Source organism: Podarcis cretensis (assembly GCF_951804945.1).
Source record: "Podarcis cretensis genome assembly, chromosome: 8".
NCBI classification, from domain to species: Eukaryota; Metazoa; Chordata; class Lepidosauria; order Squamata; family Lacertidae; genus Podarcis; species Podarcis cretensis.
In genome coordinates, this window is record NC_137177.1 from 17,050,843 (window position 1) to 17,075,493 (window position 24,651).

Here is a 24,651-nt window from a genome sequence, read left to right on the forward strand (position 1 = left end):
AGGGCATGGCCTGCCCTATTTAGGACCGGCGCTGGCTAGCCCCCGCGTTTTCCCACCCTCCCTCCCTTTAGATAGGTAGGTTTCTGGCTTTGCTATGGACTTCGGTCTGTCGCCGCAAGGGGCATGGTAGGAATTTTTCCCAATTGGCAATTTGCAGCCATTTGGTTTTTTGCCTACCTCGTAGCAACTCGTCACAACTCCTCGGCATTGGCGGTTAGGCATTGGTAAGAAGGGGTTAAGAGGATGGGGAGGGGAGGAACGCCATCACCTCCCCCCAGAGAATGAAGGGTGGTCCGGTAAAGGACTCCGGGAGGGCGTGGCCCTGTCCGAAGCCTATGGAGGTGTGGGCCTAAGGCACGCCCCCGAGCGGTGACCCGGGGGAGCTCCTAGTTGACGTGCCTCAGCAGGAGACTCCCCCACTATGGTGTTAACCCTTCCTGTCTCTCCAGCAAATGGGCTGGAGCCGGATAGTCGGTAGGACCAATAATAATAATAATAATAATAATAATAATAATAATAATAATAATAAATTTTATTTATATCCTGCCCTCCCCAGCCGAAGCCGGGCTCAGGGCGGCTAACAACAATAAAACAGTACAACAGTACAACACAACACAACACAACACTCTAAAATCATTCATTAAAAATTAATTCAAAGCAAACCTCTGGCAACCATTGGGCCAGAGTTCCGCAAAGATTGCTGAAGGAGGGAGTCAGGCTGTGCCCTGGCCAAAGGCCTGGTGGAACAGCTCTGTCTTGCAGGCCCTGTGGAAAGATGTCAAGTCCCCCAGGGCCCTAGTCTCTTGTGACAGAGTGTTCCACCAGATCGGAGCCACAGCCGAAAAAGCCCTGGCTCTAGTTGAGGCCAGCCTAACCTCTCTGTGGCCTGGGACCTTCAAGATGTTTTTATTTGAAGACCGTAAGTTCCTCTGTGAGGCATACCAGGAGAGGCGGTCCCGTAGGTACGAGGGTCCTAGACCGTATAGGGCTTTAAAGGTTAAAACCAGCACCTTAAACCTGATCCTGTACTCCGCCGGGAACCAGTGCAGCTGGTATTGCACCGGGTGAATGTGATCTCGCAGCGAAGACCCCGTAAGGAGTCTCGCTGCAGCATTCTGCACCCACTGGAGTTTCTGGGTCAGTCTCAAGGGCAGCCCCACGTAGAGCGAGTTACAACAATCCAGTCTGGAGGTGACCGTCGCGTGGATCACAGTGGCTAGGTCAGGGCGAGAGAGGTAAGGAGCCAACTGCTTAGCTTGGCGGAGATGGAAAAAATGCCGCCTTTGTTATAGCTGCAATCTGCGCCTCCATGGAAAGGGAGGTGTCGAAGATTACACCCAAACTCTTAACGGACGGTGCTGGCACTAATTGCGCCCCCGCAAGAGATGGGAGTTGCCCCCCAATCCCATATCATCCCGTCCCAGCCACAGGACCTCTGTCTTCAAAGGATTTAGCTTCAACCGGCTCCCATGTAACCATCCAGCCACAGCTTCCAAACATCTGCTCAGTGTGTCTGGGGCCGAGTCAGGATGGCCATCCATCAACAGATAGAGTTGGGTGTCATCAGCATACTGATGGCAGCCCAGCCCAAAACTCTGGACAAGCTGGGCGAGGGGGCGCATAAAGATGTTGAAAAGCATCGGGGAGAGTATCGCACCCTGAGGTACTCCACACACCAAGGAGTGGCGCGATGACAATTCCCCCCCAAACGCCACCCTCTGTCCCCGACCAGAGAGAAACAAGCGCAGCCATTGAAGGACTGTGCCCTGGATCCCCATGTCGGCAAGGCCAGGAGTTTGTGATCGACCATGTCAAAAGCTGCTGACAGATCTAGAAGAATCAGCAGCCCCGACCTGCCTTGATCCAGCTGTCTACGAAGATCATCTGTTAGGGCAACCAGAGCCATCTCGGTCCCATGACCAGCGTGGAAGCTGGACTGGAATGGATCCAGAGCCAATGTTTCATCCAGAAACCCACCAAGCTGTTCAGCAACCGCTCTCTCAATCACCTTACCCAGGAACGGAAGATTCGAAACCGGGCGGTAATTGGTTAGATCTAAAGGATCTAATGATGTTTTCTTTAAGAGCGGGCACACCACTGCCTCTTTCAGTTCCCCTGGGAATGTCCCCGTGCCAAGGGACAAATTGATGATATCCCCTAGGGGGGACCGCACCTTGTCTGGACACGCTCTAATCAGCCAAGACGGGCACGGGTCAAGAGGACAGGTGGTGGGCTTTCCAGCTCGGAGGAGTCTGTCCACATCGGCTGGGGATATCAGGTCGAAGTGGTCCAGTACTGGACCCAAGGACAGTCGAGGGGCCTCCAGTTCCTTTATTGTATCCAAATTGGCAGGGAGGTCATGGCGGAGCAACAAGACCTTCTCCACAAAAAAGCTCGCAAATGCCTCACAGCTGTGTGTCAAATTGTTATTTAAATTTGGCTGTCCCTCAAGGGACGTTAAAGACCTAATTATACTAAACAATTGCGCCGGGCGAGAGCTAGCGGATGCAGTGGAGGCCGAGAAGTAAGACTTCTTAGCAGCCTTCACCGCCATCTCATAGGTTTTCATAAAAGCCCTATAAGATTTTCTTGAGGCTCCATTAAGGGCACCCCGCCATACTCGCTCTAGCCGTCTGAGGTCCCGCTTCATTTTCCGGAACTCCTCGGTAAACATGGGAGCCCGGTTTCTGCGGGGTCGCAGAGGGCGCTTAGGTGCGATCTCATCCATGGCTGCCGGGAGCTGGATATTCCAGCCCTCAACGAGCTCAGTCAATGAGTCGCCAGGGGGAGCAAGGTCCCACAAGGGTCCATCAGCCTCTGCGGGCGAGCCCAAATCGGCTCGCCACCTAAGCAGGGTGGGGGTGGAAAGTCAATCCTGGCTTTCAGAGTGTAGTGATCAGACCATGGCACCTTCATCGAAGGAGACATGATCACATCTATACCTACGCCGAAGATCAAATCCAGCGTGTGGCCTTCTTGATGTGTGGGGCCCAAAACAAAATGGGAGAGCCCTGGTGTCGCCATGGAAGACACCAGGTCCAGAGCCTGTGAGGAGGGAGTGGCATCAGCATGGATGTTGAAGTCCCCCAATACCAATAGGTTAGGGAATTCCAAGGCCCAGCCGGCCACCGCCTCCAGCAGGCCTGACAGGGTGGCTGCTGGTGCGCTAGGTGGCCGGTACACCAGCCAGACAGCCAAGCTCTCCTCGGAGCCCCACACTAGGCCAACACATTCAATGCTGGGGATCGATGGCGATGGTAGAGCCCTGAAAGAACAATCTTCCCGGATTAATCATGCCACCCCTCCCCCCCAGCCCACAGTCCGTGACTGGTGGAGGACGGAGAAACCCGGGGGTGCCATCTCTCGTAAGGTAGCTGTTTCCCCTTCGCGCACCCAGGTCTCCGTCACACAAGCCAGGTCAACCCCCTGCGAGGTAAAGAAATCTCGCAGGGTGGTGGTTTTGTTGCCTATAGACCTGGCATTGCACAGCACCAGTGACGGAGGTGAGTAATCCTTGCTCACCCTACCCTCGTCCCTTGGGATGGGGCGCAGATTGGAAGGGGTACGAGCATATTCATATCTTGATCCCCTTTGCCTATAACATCTGCCCCCACCGCCATACCTCCCTCGCCCCTCCAGGGTAGCAATCCAAAGCCTCATATTAGCCTCCATTGATGGCAATTAATGTTATTCTTTCCCAGGCTAAAACAATAAAACCTTAAACAATAAAAACAAACAAAATAAAGAAACCCCAAAACAATAAAACAATACAAATAAAAAACTGCAAAAATTACAAATCCATCAAAATCAAACAAATTCCCAAGCCCAACCAAACATCCATCCCACCCCCATATACAAAAATTTAAAATATTAAAACATGTTAAAAAGAACTCTGCACCCCTCCGGGTCCTCCTGGGCAGCAGAGCAGTCCTTTGAGGCTTCATGCCCCACCCTGGGCCAGATGGTAAGTGGCAGGAAGGAGCAGGGCCCTCAAGCACTCACACTGCCTAAGCCAATGCCTCTCATTCCTGAATTCAATAAAGTTGTGGCCTAATTCGCCCATTTAACCTTAAATTCTGGTGTCTGGTGTCTTTATTTATTCTTGGTGGGGGGCAGGAACTCGCCACACAAGACACAGGCTTTGCTGTCAGTCTAGGATCACTCTGAGGAGAGTTTGGTGTTCTTCCTGCCTGCCTGGTTTGCAAAGCCAGCTCATCATGCGGGCTCTATAGCCGCTCTGCATCCTGCAGAATGTTAGGACTTTTCTAAAAAATAAATCATTTCTTCCTCATGTGCAATCTTGTAATTTGAAGCCATTTGAGGCCCTACCCTCTGGAGCAGAAGAAAACAAGCTTATTCCCTCTTCTGTGTGAGATATTTGAAGATGGCTATCGTATCTCCTCTCAATCTCCTCTTTTCCAGGCTAAACTTACCCAGCTCCTTCTACCGTTCCCCATAAGGCTTGGTTTGTGGAGCTTTGATCATCTTGGTCTCCTTGCTCTGTACACGTTCCAGCTTGTCAATATCCTGCTTCTGCGGGATATGAGGAGCTTCCAGCTTCAACATCACTGTGTGCATCACATCTCCATATCAGCTGGCTATTTCCTTTTTAAAAAAAGTTCTCATGAAAATTCATCAGGACTTCTATTTATTATGATTATGATTATGATTATTATCTTCCCCAAAAGGCAGTGTACAAAATGCAATGAACACAGCTGAAAAGCAGTTAAAAACAACACAGGGGGGAAAAGTAAATATGTTTTCAAACAATGCTAAATAGACACTCATGGCAGCAACCTATTCATCCACTTGGGAAAAAACATCTTCAGTTGTTTCCAGAAATTGCAGGTAGCGGGTTCCTGTTGTATCTCTGCAGGAATGCTATTCCACAGAACAGGGGAAGCCACACTCAAAGCCCTGCTCTGAATTACAGAAGATCTACCCAAATATCAGCAGATTTTATCCTGCCTGCATGATTGTCCTCATTTGCACTGGTTAATAGGGGCCAGAGAGTACACAAAGCTTTGTTACCATCAATGTTAGATACCACCTTTGTTGTAATGGGTTTTTTAAGCAATAAATACATCATGGTACAAATGTTGCCACTAATACATCAACGAGATCATGAGCCACAAGCATCCACGCTGTGAAGAAAGCATGCTGGAACAACACTGTTTATTTCCCAGCATTTATGTCCTGCTTAATTGCAATAAACCTCAAGGCAGTTGAGACAAGCGATAGGACCCGTTCTGCTTCTTTACAGGTGCCAAAACATTTCACGCTGCCCCTGAAATTTCTACTGTCCTTTGCTAAGACTCCAATCTACACTGCAGTAGGAGGAGAGCCGGGCTCTGGAAAGTCATAGGATCGTAGAATTGCAGATCTGGAAGGGATCCCAAGGGTCATCTAGATCAACCCCCTGAAATCGGTGCCATGTGGGGCTTAAGTGCAGAAAACGCGGGAGCTGCTGAGACTGGCACAGAGGCAACTACCGCAGAGGTAAAGGATTAACCATCTCGGTCGCTTCAAGTTTCACGAGTGAGCCTTTGGGACCTTCCCTTTTAAAGGCAGCTGCACTGCTGTCAATCAGGCTGCTTGGAGCTCCCTCTAGCGGGGAATGCGGCTCTGACTACGCGTTGCAATCTAGTCCTCGCTCCTACTTTCGCTTTCTTCTTTCCTTTTTTTTGTGCGACGACCGGGAGGGAGAGGGAATAAAAGCGAGAGCGAGGAAGAGAGTTGGACGGAGAAAAGCCTAAGAGACCAGCAAGCAAAGTCTCCGAAGAGAGGACTGAGCTTTACTGCAAAAAAACCGAACTGGCAGCAGGTAAGGAGGTGAGCATTTCTCCTGGGGCTCTGATGATTTCCGTGTTTTTTGTTTTTTTTTCTGAGCGTGTTTGCGTTAAAGGAGACTCTGAGCTCATAGCGAGGCGGGGGGGGGGGCAGAATCGTTTATTTTTACTCATATGAATAATGATGTTGGAGAAGGCTGCCCTTCTTCCCCGCTGCAAAGGGAATAAATAACATGCCATCACCAGGGAGCAAGCCGAGCTGGTGCTACTCTAAGAGTTGTAAGTAACTGCTCTGAAGTCAACGCGGGTCTCCCTTTCCAGCGGTGACGCGTGTTCATTCAACATCTCCCTCTGCAGCTGCTACGAGGCTGCCCTCCTGCTCCTCTCGCCTCCTGCCTCTTTCCCTTTTTGGGGTTTGGCAAAGTGGCAAAGTGGAGGGGAAAACTCTTTGGAAGCAGGCAGAGCCTTAGCGGGGTGATCTGGCGCCCCTGGCAGAACCGTCCAGATTGCGCCCCCTAGCCAGGGACAAATTAGCTCTTCTTTCCCTCTCTCCTCCAACCCCCCCACCACCACCACCTATTCAATTCCTCACGCACTTCCCCTTGTAATGAACTCTTTCACAGAAAATCCAGTATTAAATTTATCTTGATAAAACGTTTCAGGAAAGAAAATGACATTTTGATTTGACTTGACAGTTTTTTTTAATGTAATTCAGGTGTAAAACAATACACAGACATATAAACCATATCATACTGATTTGTTCCACAATGATAAGTTTCTGGTCTCAGAGCTCTCTCTCTCTCTCTCTCTCTCTCTCTCTCTCTCTCTCTCCCCCTCCTCTCTCTCTCTCTCTCTCTCTCTGTGTGTGTGTGTGTGTGTGTGTGTGTGAGAGAGAGAGAGAGAGAGAGAGAGAGAGAGAGAGAGAGAGAGCTCACAGCCCACCTCCCTTGCCTCCCCAACCTGGCGATCCCAGATCTCTCCACTGGTGCACACAGCCCTCCCTTCCAGGCTGCTCTTCATCTGCCTACCCAACACACACCTGGAACAGGGAGAGAGAGAGGGGGGGAGGGAGACCTCGTTCATTAGCCCCTGGCGCTCGTTTCCTGACTCCTCCCTCACCTTGGATGCCAGGATCAGAAGGAAAAGAACTCCCATCCCACTCTCTCCCTCCCTGAAGGGAAGATGGTAGGGAGTGGGGGTGAGAAACGACCAGTTCTGGGCCATCTTTACAAGCTGGACCCTGCTCTGCACTTCGCGCGCGCGCGCCCCCCCCCCCCGTTTGTTTAGAGGGTTTTTTACCCCCTCACTTTCCTCATGCAACTCTCCCCCTTCCTCTCTCAGCAACACCAACACAAAATCTCAGCAGCCCTCCAGGTGACTTCTTCAGAGGGGGGAAGAGAGAAGGGGTGGAATAAAGGTTTGCTGAGGGGTCAAGAGGTGAGGAATTTGTTTCTGGTCCTTTCACAGGTTGGGGAGAAGGAGGGGGGAGGCTGTCCCGAATCAGAACAGAAACAATTCCTTTGGAAAGCTGGTAATGTGCACATTGGGGGAGGGAGGGAAGTGGGTGGGGGAATTCAGACACATTAGGCATATGAGGTTATTAATTACTTAAATCAGTGGTTTTCAACCAGTGTGCCGTGGCACCCTGGGGTGCCTTGAATGCTGGTCTGGGGTGCCATGGGCAACACTGGCCTCCGTCCCTCTTTCATTCCCTTCCTCCTCTGATGCCCTCTGTTGTCTCTGCCTCCAAAACTCTTGCACATCTGTTTGTTGCTGCATCCCTGGCTACAAGCGCCCCAGGCGAAAGGTGCCTCTGGGGCTGGTTTCCAGGAGCTGAAACGGGGCCTCAGAGTAAGCAGGCAAGTGGGCGAGGGAGCCCAGACAGACAGACCACCAGCCCTTGCTGCTGGGAAGGGACAGACAAGTCCCCTGTGGGGCAGTGTGAGGAGGCACCTCTCTTGAGGGCAGGGGAGTGGCAGCTCAGAGACCACAGGTAGGAGCAGTGGCTGCTAGAAGACTCCCAAGGAGAAGGGAGAGGAGAGGAGGCTGAGGGAAGACTTCACAAGGGGGGGGTTGTTTGAAAAAGGGTGAGAGGCTGCCAGCTCTGTGGGAAAGGGGTAACATAACTGGGCTTCTGAGCCCCACTGGGGTGCCGCAGAAAGGAGGTCAAAGGAGCTGTGGACTCAAAAAGGTAGAAAACCTCTTACTTAAATGGCAAGCAGGGGAAGAATTTACATACAGTATCTAAAGGTAGGATGTGCTCTTAAAACATACTTAAATAAAACTGCCCCAACCCCTTCATCATTTTGACCAGACCCTCCTCTTCTGCCCCTTAAGGCTGGTAACACTTTGTTGCATCTTTCTAAAACATGTAAGGTCATCATCAATGTAATGGGCACAGCCTCCCTCCCCAACCTAAAAAAATAAAAACAAATCAAAAATCAGGAAGTGCAGTTTCTTAAAATGCTGAGAGTCCCCTTCCTCATATCCCTCTCTATATTCAGGGCTCTTGGGCTCTGCTCCTGTGTCCTGGGCTGGCTGGAAGCAGAGGAGTGGGGGGAGGCACCAGATGGGGAACCCCCAAGGGAACCCCCAGGGGAAGAAGGATGGCAAATGATAATAATATTGCAGACACTGGAAATTTTATGGAGGGCATGCCACTAATGAATGCTTCTATTTTTTTTAAAAAAATAATATTTATTCAAATTTTAAAGATTACAAAAAGAAAATTAGAAAAGATAAAAATAAAATAATACAGAAAATACAATACAAAAATACAAGCAGTTAGAAGAAAAAGAAAAAACAGCTCAAACCTTTACATAACTTTCTTTCCTTTGCTTATTTCCTTGACCTCCTCACACCTCCCTTTTTTGTATTCTAGTTAGACATTTCAGCAAATCCTTTCCAGCTTTGTTTTTATCCTAATAATTTATCTTAATATACTGTAATTTTACATTCTCGTCTTTCACCAATTAAAAAAAATAAATCAATTTTTACCTAATCCTTTATATCATTTCTGCTAAGACCACATTACTTCATTCCAACATCCTTCTAACATTCCTTAATTTTACAATGTTTCTGTCTTTCACTATATTCTGTCATTCATAATTCTACCTGTAAAGCTTTGTTGCTTGGCAAATGATAATAATACTGCAGACTCTGGAAATTTTACAGAGGGCATGCCACTAATGAATGCTTCTGGTTAGGCCGGTCGCTTAACATTTTCCTGCTTCCTTTCTCTGCAGCGCACTGAGATCCACAATGGTGGAAGACTTCGAGGTAGCCATTTCTCAGGGCCAATTGGCAGGTGCTGTGTCGCAGGTGCTGGCAAAACCACTGCACTTCTTCAACAGCACTCCGCTCCACATTGCCGTAGTAGGAGAGCCTGGCTCCGGGAAGTCCTCCTTCATAAATGCCATGCTGGGTCTTCGTGGCAATGACCCGCGTGCCGCTGCGACTGGCATACAGATGACGACAGTCCAAGTCAAGGATTACCCACACCCGACACTTCCACAAGTGATCCTTTGGGACCACCCCGGAAGGGGAACACCAACCTTTGGAGAGGACAACTTTGAGAAGAAGGTCGATTTGACTCACTTTGATTTCTTCATCATCGTCGGCTCCCAGCGCTTCCGCTCCACCCATTCTGACCTGGTCCGTGAGATCCAAGATATGGGCAAGAGCTTCTACTTTGTGCGCACCAAAGCAGACCTGGACCTGTCGGCCGCCAAGAGGCAACGGCCATCTGACTACAGTGAGAAGAAGGTCCTCTTGCACATCCAGGAGGACTGCAAATAGTGCTTGGTAAGAGAAGGAGTGAGGGACCCACAAGTCTTCATCGTCTCCAACTGGGAAGCCGACCGCTTTGACTTCCCCCTCCTGCAGGAAACGCTGAAGAACGATCTCTTGCGGCTGAAGAGGCAAGCCTTTCTGCTCCGCTTCCCTAGCATCTGCCTGCCTATCTTAGAGAAAAAGAAAACCACTGTGAATGAGAAGATTTGGACCAAAGGGCTTGTTTTACTGGTCGCTCTTGGAAGCCCAGTTCCCTTCCTTCTCCCCATATTTCTGTTTAGTAAGTTCCGCTCCTGGTGCTTCCTAGACTTTGGCCTAGACAATCGATCCCTTGCAGCTCTGGCCCAGCGTGTTGGAAAGACAAGCACAGCCCTTAAAGCAGCAATGCAGTCCCTGGGAATGTTCTCTGCCATTTTATGGGTGCTGCCCGACTTGGTGGGACTCTCAGTGATGGCTTATGAATATCACCACTGGGAGCATTTCCCCATCTTTGGCTGCCTTCTGTCGGGAGGGATTTCGCTTCTTCGCACCTACTTCATGCTGCAGAAATGCATATCGGGTGCTGCTGATGACACCCAGAGGGTTCTGTCCAAAGCTCTTGAGGCAGAGGGGAAAAAGTCCATCTAGCAGCAAACAGATGCACGATGATGACAAAGTGCTTGATATATAGTATCTGGTGAATTATACATGTTTCCATTTTTAAAACAACCACCACCAAAAGACATTAAAATAATAATAATCAGATGATCAGGTTTCCCTCTTAGCACGTTTATGCCTTCCTCTTTGCTTGTTTCTCCTTTGCGTCCTGAGTTTGAGTGTCTTCAAAGCCCATGGCATCTTTGGTAAAGGCTATTCTCCAACTGGAGCACTCACAGACCAGTGTTTCCCAGTTGTAAGTGTTTATACTACATTTTTTTAGATTTGCCTTGAGACAACATGTCATTGACACAATAATAATGCATGGGGGGGGTTGTTTATAGTGGGCCATTCAGATACCATTCCGCTCTATTAAGAGTTCTGCAACACTTCCCCAATGTCACTCAGTTATTATTCCCATCTGGAAGGTCACTCTTGCTCTGTAGTGTGACAAAAGTGGGCAACACACACACACCCATGAACATTTGTGCTATGAAAAAGTTGCAGGGCTTTAGCAGAAAACTATGGACCCATGCCTATTGCAAATGAAGCAGTGTGACCATCCCAAAACATTTGCAGATGCAAAGGGTATTGAAAGTGGGATCACGTATAATCACCCCAGTATGAGCTCAGATTTGAATGCTCAATAAAAAGGACGTCTGGAAGTTCCCTACAGCCTTCCTCAAACTGATGCCTTCCAGATGTTTTGGGCTTCATTGGCCATGCTGGCTAGAGCTGATGGGAGTTGTAGTCCAAAACCTCTGAAGCATTGCTTGCTTGGGAGGGCTGAGGTGAAATACTACTATACCGTGGGATTAGGACAGAACTAAACCACCCCTCCCACAATTTACCACTCTATTTGTGGTTGACAATGGGGAGTTTCAACCATTTCTTTCATTGTGGGGGGTCAAAATGATGCAACCTGTTTGAGTGAGGGAATGGCATTTCATGTGGCATTCACTCCCTAACTCTTCAGCCCTGGCCTTCACACAAATTCATTTCGGTCTGGATAGATCAGGCCCATAGATCAATGTTAGCACTACCCCCAGCATGAGTAAATTTGAAGGACTGGCTGCTTGAGCAGGGGGCTCCACAACTTCTATTTTTCTATCTTCAGGAAGCCTTGTTCCATGTTCTGTCATCGGGTGTTGCCATTTTCTTGGTCTAGCCCAACAGGGCCAGCTCTTCTATTAGCCAGTGTGAAGCAGCTGCCTCAGGTAGCATATGCTGAGAGTGTGCCTATTGGAGGAAGCCCAGTGGTGGCGGCTATCCCTAACCATTTCTCTTGAGGATCCCAGCTAGCCACTCTCCTCTTTTCAGATGCCATGAGACCTTTTTCATACCCTCCAAATTTCTCCAGTGAAAACAGGGACGTCCCATTCCATAATGATAATTTTACTTTTTTTAGCCCCACACATTTTACTGGGTTGCCCCAGCCATTCTGGGCAGCTACCAACAAATATAAAATAATAATAAAACATTAAACATTTTAAAATAACTTCCCCATACAAGATTGCCTTCAGGCGGCTCAGGGGTCAGATAACTCCAGACCCTTCTACATTTCTCCAATTAAAATAAGGAAAAGCGGAACATTCCAGGATCAAATCCGAAACCAGGGCGGCTTCTCTAAATCAGGGACATCCCTGGAAAATGCAGATACTTGGAGGGTCTGACTTTGCTGTTTTTGCTTCAACAGACTGACATGGCTACCCCTTTGGAAACAGCCTGCCTAAGTCCCCTAAGGCCATTTCCCTCATGTGAGGAGAGGACAGGGCTCCATTGCCAGTGTTCTGAAGTCATTCCATGGCTGATCCAGTTGCTTTCTGCTCATGGAATGGAGTGAGGGGCAGCAGCCATCTTGTCCACCTCAGGCAACAAAACGTCTTGGGTTGATTCTTCCTCAGAGAATAGATGTTGGGGATTGTGAATGTGGCGGAGACAGGGGGCCAGGAGGCTGACCCAGGAAAGGGAGCCACTGGTTTATGTAGCTGGGAGCCACCCGGCAGGCAGCAGCCGGACCAGGCAGAGGAGGAAGAAGAAGAGTTAGGGCAGGATGAGGTGGAGGAAGAAGAAACTGTTCAGGCAAGGGATGGGCCAGTTGACTCCCCGCCTTCCCCTGCTCCGCCATCTTCTAGAACCAGGAGGGGCTTGAAGAGGAATGAGCAGCAGCGGTTTCCATGCTGAAGGCGCCCTGTGGGAGCTGCTGTCGGTGTTTCTCTTGCCAATAAAGTGTCAACTACCAGCCATGCATCTTCCTGAGCTGCTGCAGTGGGCCATGACCATTATGTTCCAGTGTGTTTTAACCAAAAAAGCAAAACCACACATGCAAAACCCAAGTTCACAAAATCCCTCATAGCCCAAATAGTCTGTAGGCTCTACTATCCTCAGACTGAACGAAGAAGCGAGACTCATGTTTTAAAGAATGCCATAACAAAATGTTCAAAATGGTGTGCAAGTCCTTATCTTTATGAATCTTGAACTTTTAACTATGTTTTAAAACAATTTCTAGCCCCTGTGGTGCAGGTTACTCTCCCCGGCCACCTAACCCAGGATCTCTCCCTTTGAGAGATGACCCTCTTCCTCAAACCAAGGGAAGTGTCAGCAAAGCATTTTTGAAATAAAAGGGGGAGAGGAGACCAGGCAGTGTGATGGTTTTGCTTCGTTCAGGGGGAAAATGTATGCTTGACTTCTACGAAGCAGAAATCCAGTTTCTCTTTTTAAAAAAAAAATAATAATATTTATTCAAATTTTAAAGGTTACAAAAATATTCAAAAAAGAAATCAAAACAATAAATAAAAGCAAATCACATCCCCCCAAAAAGTAAAAAAGCGAAAACAGAAAAAAGAGGGGGGGGAAATTAAAGATACATACAGACAAAAAGTAAAAAAAGAGAAAAGAACAAGTTAAACCTTTACATATTTTTCTTACTTTAACTTATTTCCTTGACTTCCTCATCAACATCAGCAAACAAAACAAAACAAAATACATTAATTTCACATCGTTTTCATAACTTATTTCTCTTTTGGACTTCCCTCAGCTGTTCCGTAAATCATCCATAGTCATAATTTTAATTACACATTTCTCGAATTTATATTGACATTATTTATCTCTTTTTTTCCTATTCCCTTTAGACAATATTTCTTACTTTTTTACAGTGCTTCTTTAAATCCCTTAAGCGTCATCTGTCCTTCACTTAAATATTCCAGATATTCCACAAATTTCCCCCAGTCCTCGATGAACTTTTGGTCTCTTGAGTATCTAATCTTCCCTGTCAATTTATCTAACTCTGCGTAATCTAACAATTTCATTCTCCACTCTTCCACGGTCGGTATTTCTTGCTGTTTCCATTTCTGGGCCAGTAACACACTTGCGGCTGTGATTGCATATCGAAAAAATTTGCAATCTTTCCTTTTTATCTCATTTCCTACTATTCCCAACAGAAAGACTTCTGGCTTCTTTACAAATGTGTATTTTAAGATCTTCTTTAACTCATTATATATTTTTTCCCAGAAGTCTTTCACTTTCTTACATTCCCACCACATGTGGTAGAAAGTACCCTCTTTCTCCCTACACTTCCAACACCTATTGCATGTCTTATACATTTTTGCCAGTTTTACCGGTGTCATATACCATCTGTAGAACATCTTCATCATATTCTCTTTCAACGTCATACAGGCAGTGAATTTCAGACCCTCCTTCCATAGTTTCTCCCAGTCCTCAAATTGTATATTATGACCCACATCCCTGGCCCAGCTAATCATCACCGACTTGACTTCTTCATCTTCCAAATTCCAATCTAACAACAGCCTATACATTTTAAATAAATTTTTACCGTCATTATCTATAACCTCACTTTGAAATTTCGATTCCTTTTCCGTAAAACCTCGTTCTTTACCATCTTTCTTAAACATCTCATTTGTTTGGAAGTAGTGCATCCAATCATATACATGTTCTTTCACCTGCTCATACGGTTTTATTTTCCACTTTCCTCCTTCCTTAAATAACAGTTGACCGTACGATATCCAATTACTTCTCATATTAGTTCTCCTTACACTCATGACTTCTAGAGGTGATAACCAACGTGGTGTTCTAGGTTCTAGTAGGTTTTTATACCTGTCCCATACCTCAATTAACGGACCCCGGAAGATGTGGTTCTCAAAACCTTTATGGATTCTCCTTTTCTCATGCCATAGGTAGGCGTGCCATCCGAATCTATTGTCGAACCCCTCTAGATCCAACAATTCGTTATTCTCTAATTTAATCCACTCTTTCACCCAGCAAAGACATGATGCCTCATAATACAGTTTCAAATCTGGCAGGGCAAAGCCTCCTCTTTCCTTTATATCTGTTAACAATTTAAATTTGATTCTCGGCTTTTTGCCCTGCCAGATGTATCTTGAGATCGCTCTTTGCCACTCTTTAAAAATCTTACTCCCCTTAATTATAGGGATAGTCTGAAATAAAAATAATATCTTTGGAAGCACATTCATTTTAATTGTAGAGATCCTTCCCCAGAATGACAATTTCAGTTTTCCCCACACCTCTAGGTCCTTTTTTATTTCCTTCCAAACTGGTTCATAGTTATTTTTATATAAATCTATATTTTTGGGAGTTATCCATATACTCAGGTATTTCACCTTTTTAACCACCTCTATTTGTGTTTGTTGTTGCATTACTTCTATTTGATCTTGATCCATATTTTTCACTATCATTTTTGTTTTTTTCTTGTTTAGTTTGAAACCCGCCACACTCCCAAACTGTTCCATTTCCTCCAAAACTTCTTTTACCGTACTTGTTGGTTCTTCAATCATTATTACCAAGTCATCCGCGAAATCCAGTTTCTCATCTCAGTTCCATTTATGACGAAATTAGCCCCCCTCCCCCTTCATATCAACACAGAAAATTCAGTGTTCAAGGATGAGTCTTCAGACACATAGCAAATGCCTTTCCTTTACTTGCTGGAACTTAATTGAGCACTACAGAAAATAAGATAAATGATGTTAATAACATAAAAACAGTATAGTATGTTAGCATTACAAATCTGAAATATTGTTAAGGCTGAGAAACCTTGACTAAATCTTAACTAAATCATAATTGCCTGAATCAGCAAGGCTAGAATTGGACAGGAAGCAAAATATTACATAAGCCCAATGAGAGAGAGAGACGCTCCAAGGAAGGGGTATGTATTCCCAAATTCTCCTTTGCAGGAGGTTTTTCCCCTACGCTTTCTCAATTATCGATGAAAGGCAAGATTCATTCCACAAAATCTGCAACTTCATCATCATCATCATCATTATTATTATTCTAAATTGAATTTATATACTGCCCTATACCCAGAGGTCTCAGGGCAGTTCACAGAAAACTTCATGAAAGGAAAAAACTATATGCCCAAAATACCTACACTTCAACTTCTACAGTAATTTTGATTATTGCCTACTATCATCTAACAAAACAGTTTTAGCAACATCTAATAAAACTACATCAAAGTCAAACAATTCTCTTTTTTAAAGGCATACCTGGGTAGACGTTACACAGAGAGGTTTCAATAGGATGTTACATCAATATGACAAATGTGTCTAGTTTACATCTGAGCATATTTTAAAAGTATCAGCTAAAAATAGCATTCACTGTGGACATGACATGTTTATGAATCTCTAAGGGTGGGATGATTAAACCTGGCCAATTCAATTCATAAGATTATTGGGTTCCATACAGGAAATGGGGAGCAGTGGTGTGCCTGTCTGGCACGCTTGTCTCCAAAGGACTTTACAAAAATTCCTGCTTTTTATTCCTATTTTTTAAAGCTTGATTGTGTTGTATTGTGGTAAGGCAAGTCAGCTATAGGGTCTGCTCCATTGTCTCTAGAACCAGCCAAAATGAGAATGAAAAAGGGTGCCCAAGTGGGAATGTTTGCCATCGCAACAGCAGCAGCTCCTACTTACTGTTAGAATTCAGGCTCGGTCAGAGGTATGTGCCTATCTCTCCAGGCACCGGCTGAATTCTTTCGACCTCCCTCCGGCGACTCCCGGCAGGAAAAACACACGAGGTCCGTTCCGGCGATTTTCCTCAGGCTGTGAGAAAAACACACCACCTGCTTCTCCTCCTCCCTGCTCCCTGCATATCCCCAGGGAGGGGAATCAGACTCAGACAGAAATGTATCTACATGTCTTTATTCCTGTCTTTAGCAGTCATACAGTAAAAGATGTCTGCTCTCTTCAACCAACAGAGAGAAACACCAACTCCACCCATGTACATCCTGTACAGGTCATATGACACACACACTTAGCTAACATCCGGTGCTCAGTACAGAATGGACTGCCCCTTTGTTCCCATGGCAACAGTCACACACATCCTGTTTGGCTTTCCAGCCACAAGCAGCTGACTGAGCTGCTAGAGCCTTTGCTTGCTGCTGCATTGCTGCTTTAGAATAACACTTACTTCACCTTGGGTGGCATCAAGTCCCGTGCCTGCCTGGGGCTCTGGGTTCCAGGGCTTTCTTTCGAACCCTATCAGCATCCTCAGCTAGATTATCCAGGAAGCTCGACAGCATCCAATAAGTGATGACAAAAGACACCCCTGCTGCTACCAAGCTTTTAACTAGGGAAGGTGGGAAAAATTCTTTTGCATAATTGGTTATTTTCTTTATAACCAGATCGTTGGTAATTTCTTCCCTCTGAGCAGACTTCATCACAGCCTTCAGTACTTCAACAGGCTTCCTGGCCAATCTGGCCAGCCTAGCTAAGAAGCCATCATCCAGCTCAAATCTCTTGTAAAAGTCAACCATGGAGCAACGCAAGAGGGCAACATCACAAGTCAGAGGAAGGTTTGGAATGGGAATAGCATTGATGCCAGCAGACACCAGGGATATTTTCCACAGGTGGCTCTTCAGCGCAGATTTCTTCTTTTCTGTGAATTCAGGGGAAAACATGGGAAGGCTGAGCAGGAATGCAAGTCTCTTCAGGCTGGGCAGATCTTTCTCCAAGGTCTCCACCAGTCGGGAGAAGTCATACTTGTCAAGGTCAAAGGAGGAGATCAAAAAGATTTGAGGGATGGTGTTCCTGAAGCACTTCCTAAGCTGCTCCTTGAAGTCATTCCTCATCTTTTCAAGGACCTCGTCTGCATTGAAGGTATTTGGGTAAGACCTTTCCATGTTGGATAGATCTGAATCTACTTTGGAGCGCACAAAATAACACTTCTTCTCCATCTTCTGGATCGCCTGAGCTAGGTCAGTGTGGTTGGATTGGAATCTCTCTCTTCAGGCCTCGGAGAGCATTGATGAGGGTTGATTTCCCAGAGCCCGTCTCTCCAGTGATGGCAATGTGAAGCTCAGTGTTTTCCAACTCCTCCAGCTCCTCTTTTACCTCAAAAGCTGCTTCCTTCATTCTACCATCACTGAAAGCCTCCTCATATATCTTGATTGTTAAATTGAAAAATATATCGGGGTCTACATTCACACCTGTATTTTTCAATATAGCCTGGATACTCTCAGAGAACAATGAAAGTTTTTCTGCATATGAATTCATCCTAGAAGAAAAAGGGAGAGCTTAGAAAGGCTTGGTCAATACTATTGGCCCGTCTAGCTGGGAAACTCAGTGATGATTTACACTCAGCTCAAATATAAATATTCTCTGCTCAGCAAGAAAAAGCTTGAATTTTGATACTGTGGGCATTTCTACAAGGAATTCCTTTTGTGCTCAGTGTTGCTCTTAAATTTACATTCTTCTCAGTGTCCACACAACAGCATCATTATCAAAATGCCATTTTATATTTCACACACCCCTTTTAATGCAGACTTTCAATTTCCTTGCTTTTTCTGTTTTTGTTTTTACATACACTGGTAACTCGGGTTACGAACTTGATTGGTTCCAGAGGTCTGTTCTTAATCAGAAACTGTTCTTAACCTGAGGCACGCTAGTGGGGCCTCCCGCTGTCCCTAGGAGTTGGCTCCTATGATTCTAGGACTGGGAGATAGCTTAAATGATATATTTGGGTCCCCGCTAAGCCTGTGATTTCATAACTGTAAGATTGGATTTTGTAGTAAAAGGAACTGAAGTGGTCAAACTAATCTGGCCAAGTTCATGGATCTGGACAAGTCTGTTGGGCATTCATTTACATATCTAAAGGGTTGGTCAAGTTCAGATGTGTTGCCATAGAAATGACTAGCTAATAATGCTTCAAGAAGGACAGGATAGGCTCCCCCGCTCCCATCAACTGTCTGGATGCAACCTCACCAGGGCCTTTGTCTAGTCTCATCTGGAACAGGGAAGACAAAGACCAAACTTGCTCTCTGTGCTGAAACCCTGCAAGAAAACTTTTGGGGAATTAACATCTGTTGGAGTGTTAATGTTGTGAGCCCTTCCATCTTGTGCTGAGGTGGTGGGTGGGTGGGTGTGCAAACACAGCACCATATATCAAAAAGACACCACAGTTTCCAGCGGCTTTACACTGGAAGATTCCAAGGCAAGTGTTGGCACTCTTGAAGTCTCTCCCTACACAGGTGATGGGGTGTTTGTTTGAGGCAGCAGGAAATGAAGAGTTTTGAGCAAGATTTGCTGGGAGGAAGAAGGAGGAAGAAAGACTGGGATCCATCTTGGGCAGGCTGGCTGCAGGCTGACTGGGAGAAATGCCCTGGGGCTGCACTACTGTGGGGGGACAATTCCCTCTTGAAAAGAGCATGCTGTAAGATCTGGACTCCCTCCATGCAGACTGAAAATAGGGTAAATAGGTGAATTTCTTAAAGTCCCTGCTGTGTCTCAATTCTGCAAAGGACCACAGACCCCATGGGCTCTTGCCACTGCTTGGCAGACAGAGAGGGAGGTTTTCTAACTCTGCTGCAAAAGCATGCCATTTGCTTCCCAATGCTGCTATAAACCTTAGGGGAAAGCTCAAGAGCAGCAGAAGATCAAACATCATTAGGATCACAAGGCTGCCAGCTGAGCAAGGGGAAAGCAGGCTGGGAGGGAAAGACTTTGAAGGACCTCTCTTAAGACTTACTTGCTCCTCAAGATCCTTGACAAACAGTTGTTTGATGACAGGATAGTTTATCTTCTCACTTCAGCTGCTCATACTCTCCTGTTCTCTCTGGACTTTGTGGCAGAAGAACTAGTTCAGAGTTTTACTGAAAAACAAAGCAATTGTCCAAGTCCCATGGCAATCACAGTGAAAAACATTGAGATGGGCAGACCTCAGAAGGCTGTTGAACCAACTTTGTCTTTCTCAGTTAGGCTGATATGCTTCCCATAACAGGAAGCATAGGGTAGATCCACTCAGTGATGTAATGTGGGGGGGGGGGTCAGAGGAGTGGTTGTCTCGGGCACAAGTTTTTAGGGGGCACAACCTGAAATATACTCAGAGTCCTGTAGTGATTTCATACTCTTTATTGCCGCTTGTAAAACAGTAATTGAATTGCCCCCCAAATCTCATGCTTTTATATACATTATTTACACAATGAATCCCATCTGATTGGCTGATTCTGCTTAACTCCTGGAGCCTGATTGGTCTTTTCCTGCAAGCCAATCAGTTGCTGCATTCTAGAATCCTACTTGCCTATTCTTCTAGGATCCAAGCTTAGTACGTACATAAGTCTCTCTCTCTCTCTCTCTCTCTCTCTCTCTCTCTCTCTCTCCATATATATATATATATATATATATATATATATATATATATGCTGCATTTGCTTTTTTCTATCACAAGTATCATGCAAATCTATTTCAGAATTTGCTTTCCCTCGTACACACTCAAACTGAAGGAGGGCATTTAGCTAGACAGGAGCCTCCACATTTGTGAAATAGAAAGTTGAGGTAATTTTAATCTGTTCTAGTATTTTAACTCTTGCATATCTTAAAGCACGACTGTAATTGTTTCCTGGTTTTATTTTATCTCTTTGCAAACCGCTTTGAGGTTTTATTAGAATCAAGCGGAGTATAAGTTTTTGTGAAATAAACTAATTGGTTAAATTAATCTCCTTGCCACTTCCAGGATGTTTGTGTTATAATCAACGCTGCTTTCACATGATCACTCTAATTATTTTAGAAATGTCGAGAAAAACCAGATGTATGGCAGACCATGTTGGTAGTGTAGCTTTTGGGGGGTAGAAAAAACCCTACACTTTTGTGTTTGGATTTTCTCCTTTTGAAATGTGGCCACCCTAACTAATCAGCTTTCAGTTTTCCATGAGAAATATTGTGAATTGTCTTGACTCCCCTCCAGACTGGTGTCTTTTGTGGGTGTATTCTGCAACATGTCATTCACACAATAATAATGCATGGGGGGTTATACTGGGCCATCCACATACAATTCCCCTCTATTAAAAGTTTTGCAACACTTCCCCAATGTCACTTGGTTACTCTTGCTCTGTAGTGTGAAAAAAGTGAGCAACACCCACCCACCCATGAACATTTGTGTTACGAAAAAGTTGCTGGGCTTTAGCAGGAAACAAGGAGTCTGTGCCTATTGCAAATGAAGCAGAATGACCATCCCAAAACATTTGCAGATGCAAAGGGTATTGAAAGTGGGGTCACGTATAATCATCCCAATATGAGCTCAGATATGAATGCTCAATAAAAATGACGTCTGGAAGTTCCCTACAGCCTTCCTCAAACTGATGCCTTCCAGATGTTTTGGACTTCATTGGCCATGCTGGCTAGAGCTGATGGGAGTTGTAGTCCAAAACCTCTGAAGCATTACTTACTTTGGGAAGGCTGAGGTGAAATACTACTATACTGTGGGGTTAGGACAGAACTAAACCACCCCACCCACAATTTACCACTCTATTTGTGGTTGACAATGGGGAGTTTCAACCATTTGTTTCATTGTGGGGGGTCAAAATGATGCAACCTGTTTGAGTGAGGGAATGGCATTTCATGTGGCATTCTCTCCCCAACTCTTCATCCCTGGCCTTCACACAAATTCATTTCGGTCTGGATAGATCAGACCCATAGATCAATGTTAGTGCTACCCCCAGCATGAGGAAATTTGAAGGACTGGCTGCTTGAGCAGGGGGCTCCACAAAGCCACCCAACCTCTATTTTATCTTCAGGAAGGCTTGTTCCATGTTCTGTCACCGGGTGTTGCCATTTTCTTGGTCTAGCCCAACAGAGCCAGCTCTACTATTCGCCAGCGTGAAGCAGCTGCCTCAGGTAGCAGATGCTGAGTGTGTGTGTATTGGGGGAAGCTCAGTGGTGGTGGCTATCCCTAACCGTTCCTCTTGAGGATCCCTGCTAGCCAGTCTCGTCATTTAAGATGCCATGAGACCCTTTGCATATCCTCCAGCTTTTCTCCGGTGAAAACAGGCACGTCCTATTCCATAATGATAATTTTACTATTTTTAGCCCCACACATTTTACTGGGTTGCCCAAGCCACTGGGTTGCCCAAGCTAAACATTACACAGCAGGCACGTCCAACATGTAGATCATGATCTACTGGTAGATCACTGGCCGTCTGTGGTAGATCACTAGTAGATCACTAGCTCCCCTCAAATAAGCTCAACAACTTTGACCTCAAACCCCCCCCCCCAAAAAATGGGCCTTCCTTCTTCCTAAAAGAAGCTCAGCATCTTTAACCTGAACCCCCCCCCCAAAAGGGGGGTAGGTCAATGCCAGTTTTTAACTCTGTGAGTAGATCGCAGTGTCTTGTGAGTTAGCCACCCCTGCTCTACAAGATTCCCTTTAGATGATTCAGGGGTCAGATAACTCCATACCCTCCAACATTTCTCCAATGAAAATAGGGACATCCTAAGGAAAAGCGGAACATTCCGGGATCAAATCAGAAACCAGGGTGGCTTCTCTAAATCAGGGACGTCCCTGGAAAATACGGTTACTTGGAGGGTCTGCCTTTGCTGTTTTTGCTTCAACAAACCAACATGGCTACCCCTTTGGAAACAGCCTGCCTAAGTCCCCTAAGGCCATTTCCCTCATGTGAGGAGAGGACAGGGCTCCATTGCCAGCGTTCTGAAGTCATTCAGTGGCTGATCCAGTTGGTTTCTGCCCATGGAATGGAGGGAGGGGCAGCGGCCATCTTGTCCTTCACCTCCAGCAACAAAACGTCTTGGGTTGACCCTGCCTCAGATAATAGATGTTGGGGACTGTGAATGTGGCGGAGACAGGGGGCCAGGAGGCTGACCCAGGGAAGGGAGCCTCTCGTTTATGGGGCTGGGAGCCAGACCAGAAGCAGGAGGAGGAAGAAGAAGAGTTAGGGCAGGATGAGGTGGAGGAAGAAGAAACTGTTCAGCCAAGGGATGGGCCAGTTGACTCCTCACCTTCCCCTGCTCCACCATCTCCTAGTACTGTGGCCTTATGAGGCTTGGCCCTCGGGTGGGAAAAATATTGCGCCTGGGAAAGGGAAGTGGGAGTCAACAGACACTCAAGGAATAGTTTCAGAGAAAAGGCTTATATTTTTACCGTCCATGAACTGGTAGAAGGAGCAAGTGTGATAAATCACAAAAAGCATGCACGAAGTTCACAGTCATGTGCACAAGCATATATACCCCTTTCCAGTTCCCTCCTCCTTTCTCCTCCCTCAGGAGTCCTCTGAGCATGAACAGAAAGCTGTCTGGGGACTATTGGGACTCTTGGCACCCTTCCCAGGAAAGGGGTTTCAGAGTGTTCAGATATGTTTCAATCTCTTGTTCTGGCATGGTTCCCGGACAGAAAGTAAGTTGCAGTGTGGTTCTTTAGCAAGGCCAGAAGGCATCAGAAAGGCCTGAGAAACAATGGACTGTGTTCCCTACCTTTGTTGCAATCTTTTTAGCTACAGCAAGCGGAATGTTTCTGATGCTTAGCTAATGCCTTTTAGCTGCTGAGAAAAATGATTTTGAAAAGCTCTGAGAAGCTTTGAGCCTGCTTTGGTGGGGGGTGACTTCGGGCCTAGGTGAGGTCACCTGTTCTCACCTTCCTTCAGTACCAGGAGGGGCTTGAAGAGGAATGAGCAGCAGCGGCTTCCGTGCAGAAGAAGTCGCCCTGTGGGAGCTGCTGCCAGTGTTTCTCTGTACAATAAAGTGTCAACCACCAGCCATGCATCTTCCTGAGCTGCTGCAGTAGGCCATGACCCTTATGTTCCAGTGTGCTTTAACCAAAAAAGCAAAATCACACATGCAAAACCCAAGCTCACAAAATCCCTCCTAGCCTAAATTGTCTTTAGGCTCTACTATCCTCAGACTGAACGAAGAAGCGAGACTCATGTTTTAAGGAATGCCATAACAAAAAGTTCAAAGTGGTTGCAAGTCCTTAACTTTATTAATCTCGAACTTTTAACTATGTTTTAAAACAATTTCTAGCCCCTGTGGTGCAGGCGACTCTCCCCGGCCACCTAACCCAGGATCTCTCCCTTTGAGAGATGACCCTCAAACCAAGGGAGAAAAGAGGGGCTGCTGCATTAGTGTCAGGAAAGCATTTTTGAAGTAAAAGGGGGAGAGGAGAGTGGGCAGTGTGACAGTTTTGCTTTGTTCAGGGGGGAAATGCATGCTCGAATTCGACAATTTCTCAATTTCTAACTGTTGACTTCTGCTGTCCAGCCTCCTTTTCTGCACTCTCAGCGCTTCCCCAGTCAGCTCAACAGCCCAGAAGGGATTTGCAGGCCAAGGAGAGTTTGAAACTTTCCCTCCCCATCCCATGATTCTGATGATAATCCTTCTCCCCACAATACTGCTATTAAGAGGAAGGTGAGGACAGGTATGGTCTCTGCATCCTTCTATAAGGGTGCAGCCACAATAGCACAGAAAAAAGAAACATTAAACATGTTTACTTTCATACTGAGTTGAAGATATGTAATTGAATAAAGTTTGGCTTCAGCTGGTAGATCCCAAAGGGTTACATCTGGATATTGGGGGTACAGGTACCCCGTTGGTTCCCTAGTACCTTTTATCACATCAACCGCAGCTGCACCACCATCATCATCTGCCATATTTCGCAGGGCATTGACCAGGGATGATTTGCCGACTCCTGAGTCCCCTACGATGGCGATATCAAGGGGACGTTTGCCAGATGGCTGATTCATTTGAGCTAATGTGTCTTGTTTGCTGCTCTTACAAGCCATGGCTGCTCTTCTTTGAGATTTATCACACCTAAACAAGAACAGAAATATTGCAGCAATTAATACCTTCTGCATCTAACTCCTCTTTTAAAACAGCTGGATCGGTTGCCAGTTCAGTTCAAGGCCCAGTTCAAACTACTCACATTAGTTTTTAACTCCATTGAGCATTCAAAGGAAACCATGTTCTGGTTAAGCACTGGGACCCCAGGAATCCCTTACCAAACAGAAATTGGGGTGCAGGCAACATTATAGTTATTACAATGTCTTAAGTAAACAGCTTTAACAAATGCTGTTGAAATTCCTGTACAGCTTCATCTGCCTCTCAGTTTTCCTGCCTAAACCCCCTAAAATGGCTGCAATGCTTTGATGAGAAGCTTTCAAACTGCATAAATTGGACTTCCTGTC

At 46.1% G+C, this 24,651-nt stretch overlaps 1 protein-coding gene and 1 pseudogene across 2 annotated transcripts; one reads left to right on the plus strand and one right to left on the minus strand.

Annotated features, from left to right (window-relative positions):
* The first annotated feature begins 5,660 nt into the window (after positions 1-5,660).
* On the plus strand, positions 5,661-10,317 carry LOC307221651 (interferon-inducible GTPase 5 pseudogene; annotated as a pseudogene). Its single transcript, XR_013844042.1, has 2 exons — positions 5,661-5,832; positions 9,035-10,317. The product of XR_013844042.1 is annotated as an interferon-inducible GTPase 5 pseudogene (transcript).
* Positions 10,318-15,153: 4,836 nt separating this feature from the next.
* Positions 15,154-19,469, minus strand: LOC307221746 (interferon-inducible GTPase 5-like). The gene is given in 4 exon segments (XM_079986545.1): positions 15,154-16,158; positions 16,652-17,467; positions 17,469-17,741; positions 19,212-19,469. Coding segments are annotated over 2 exon segments (1,068 nt in total). The 5' UTR covers position 17,741; positions 19,212-19,469; the 3' UTR covers positions 15,154-16,158; positions 16,652-16,671.
* Positions 19,470-24,651: the final 5,182 nt, after the last annotated feature.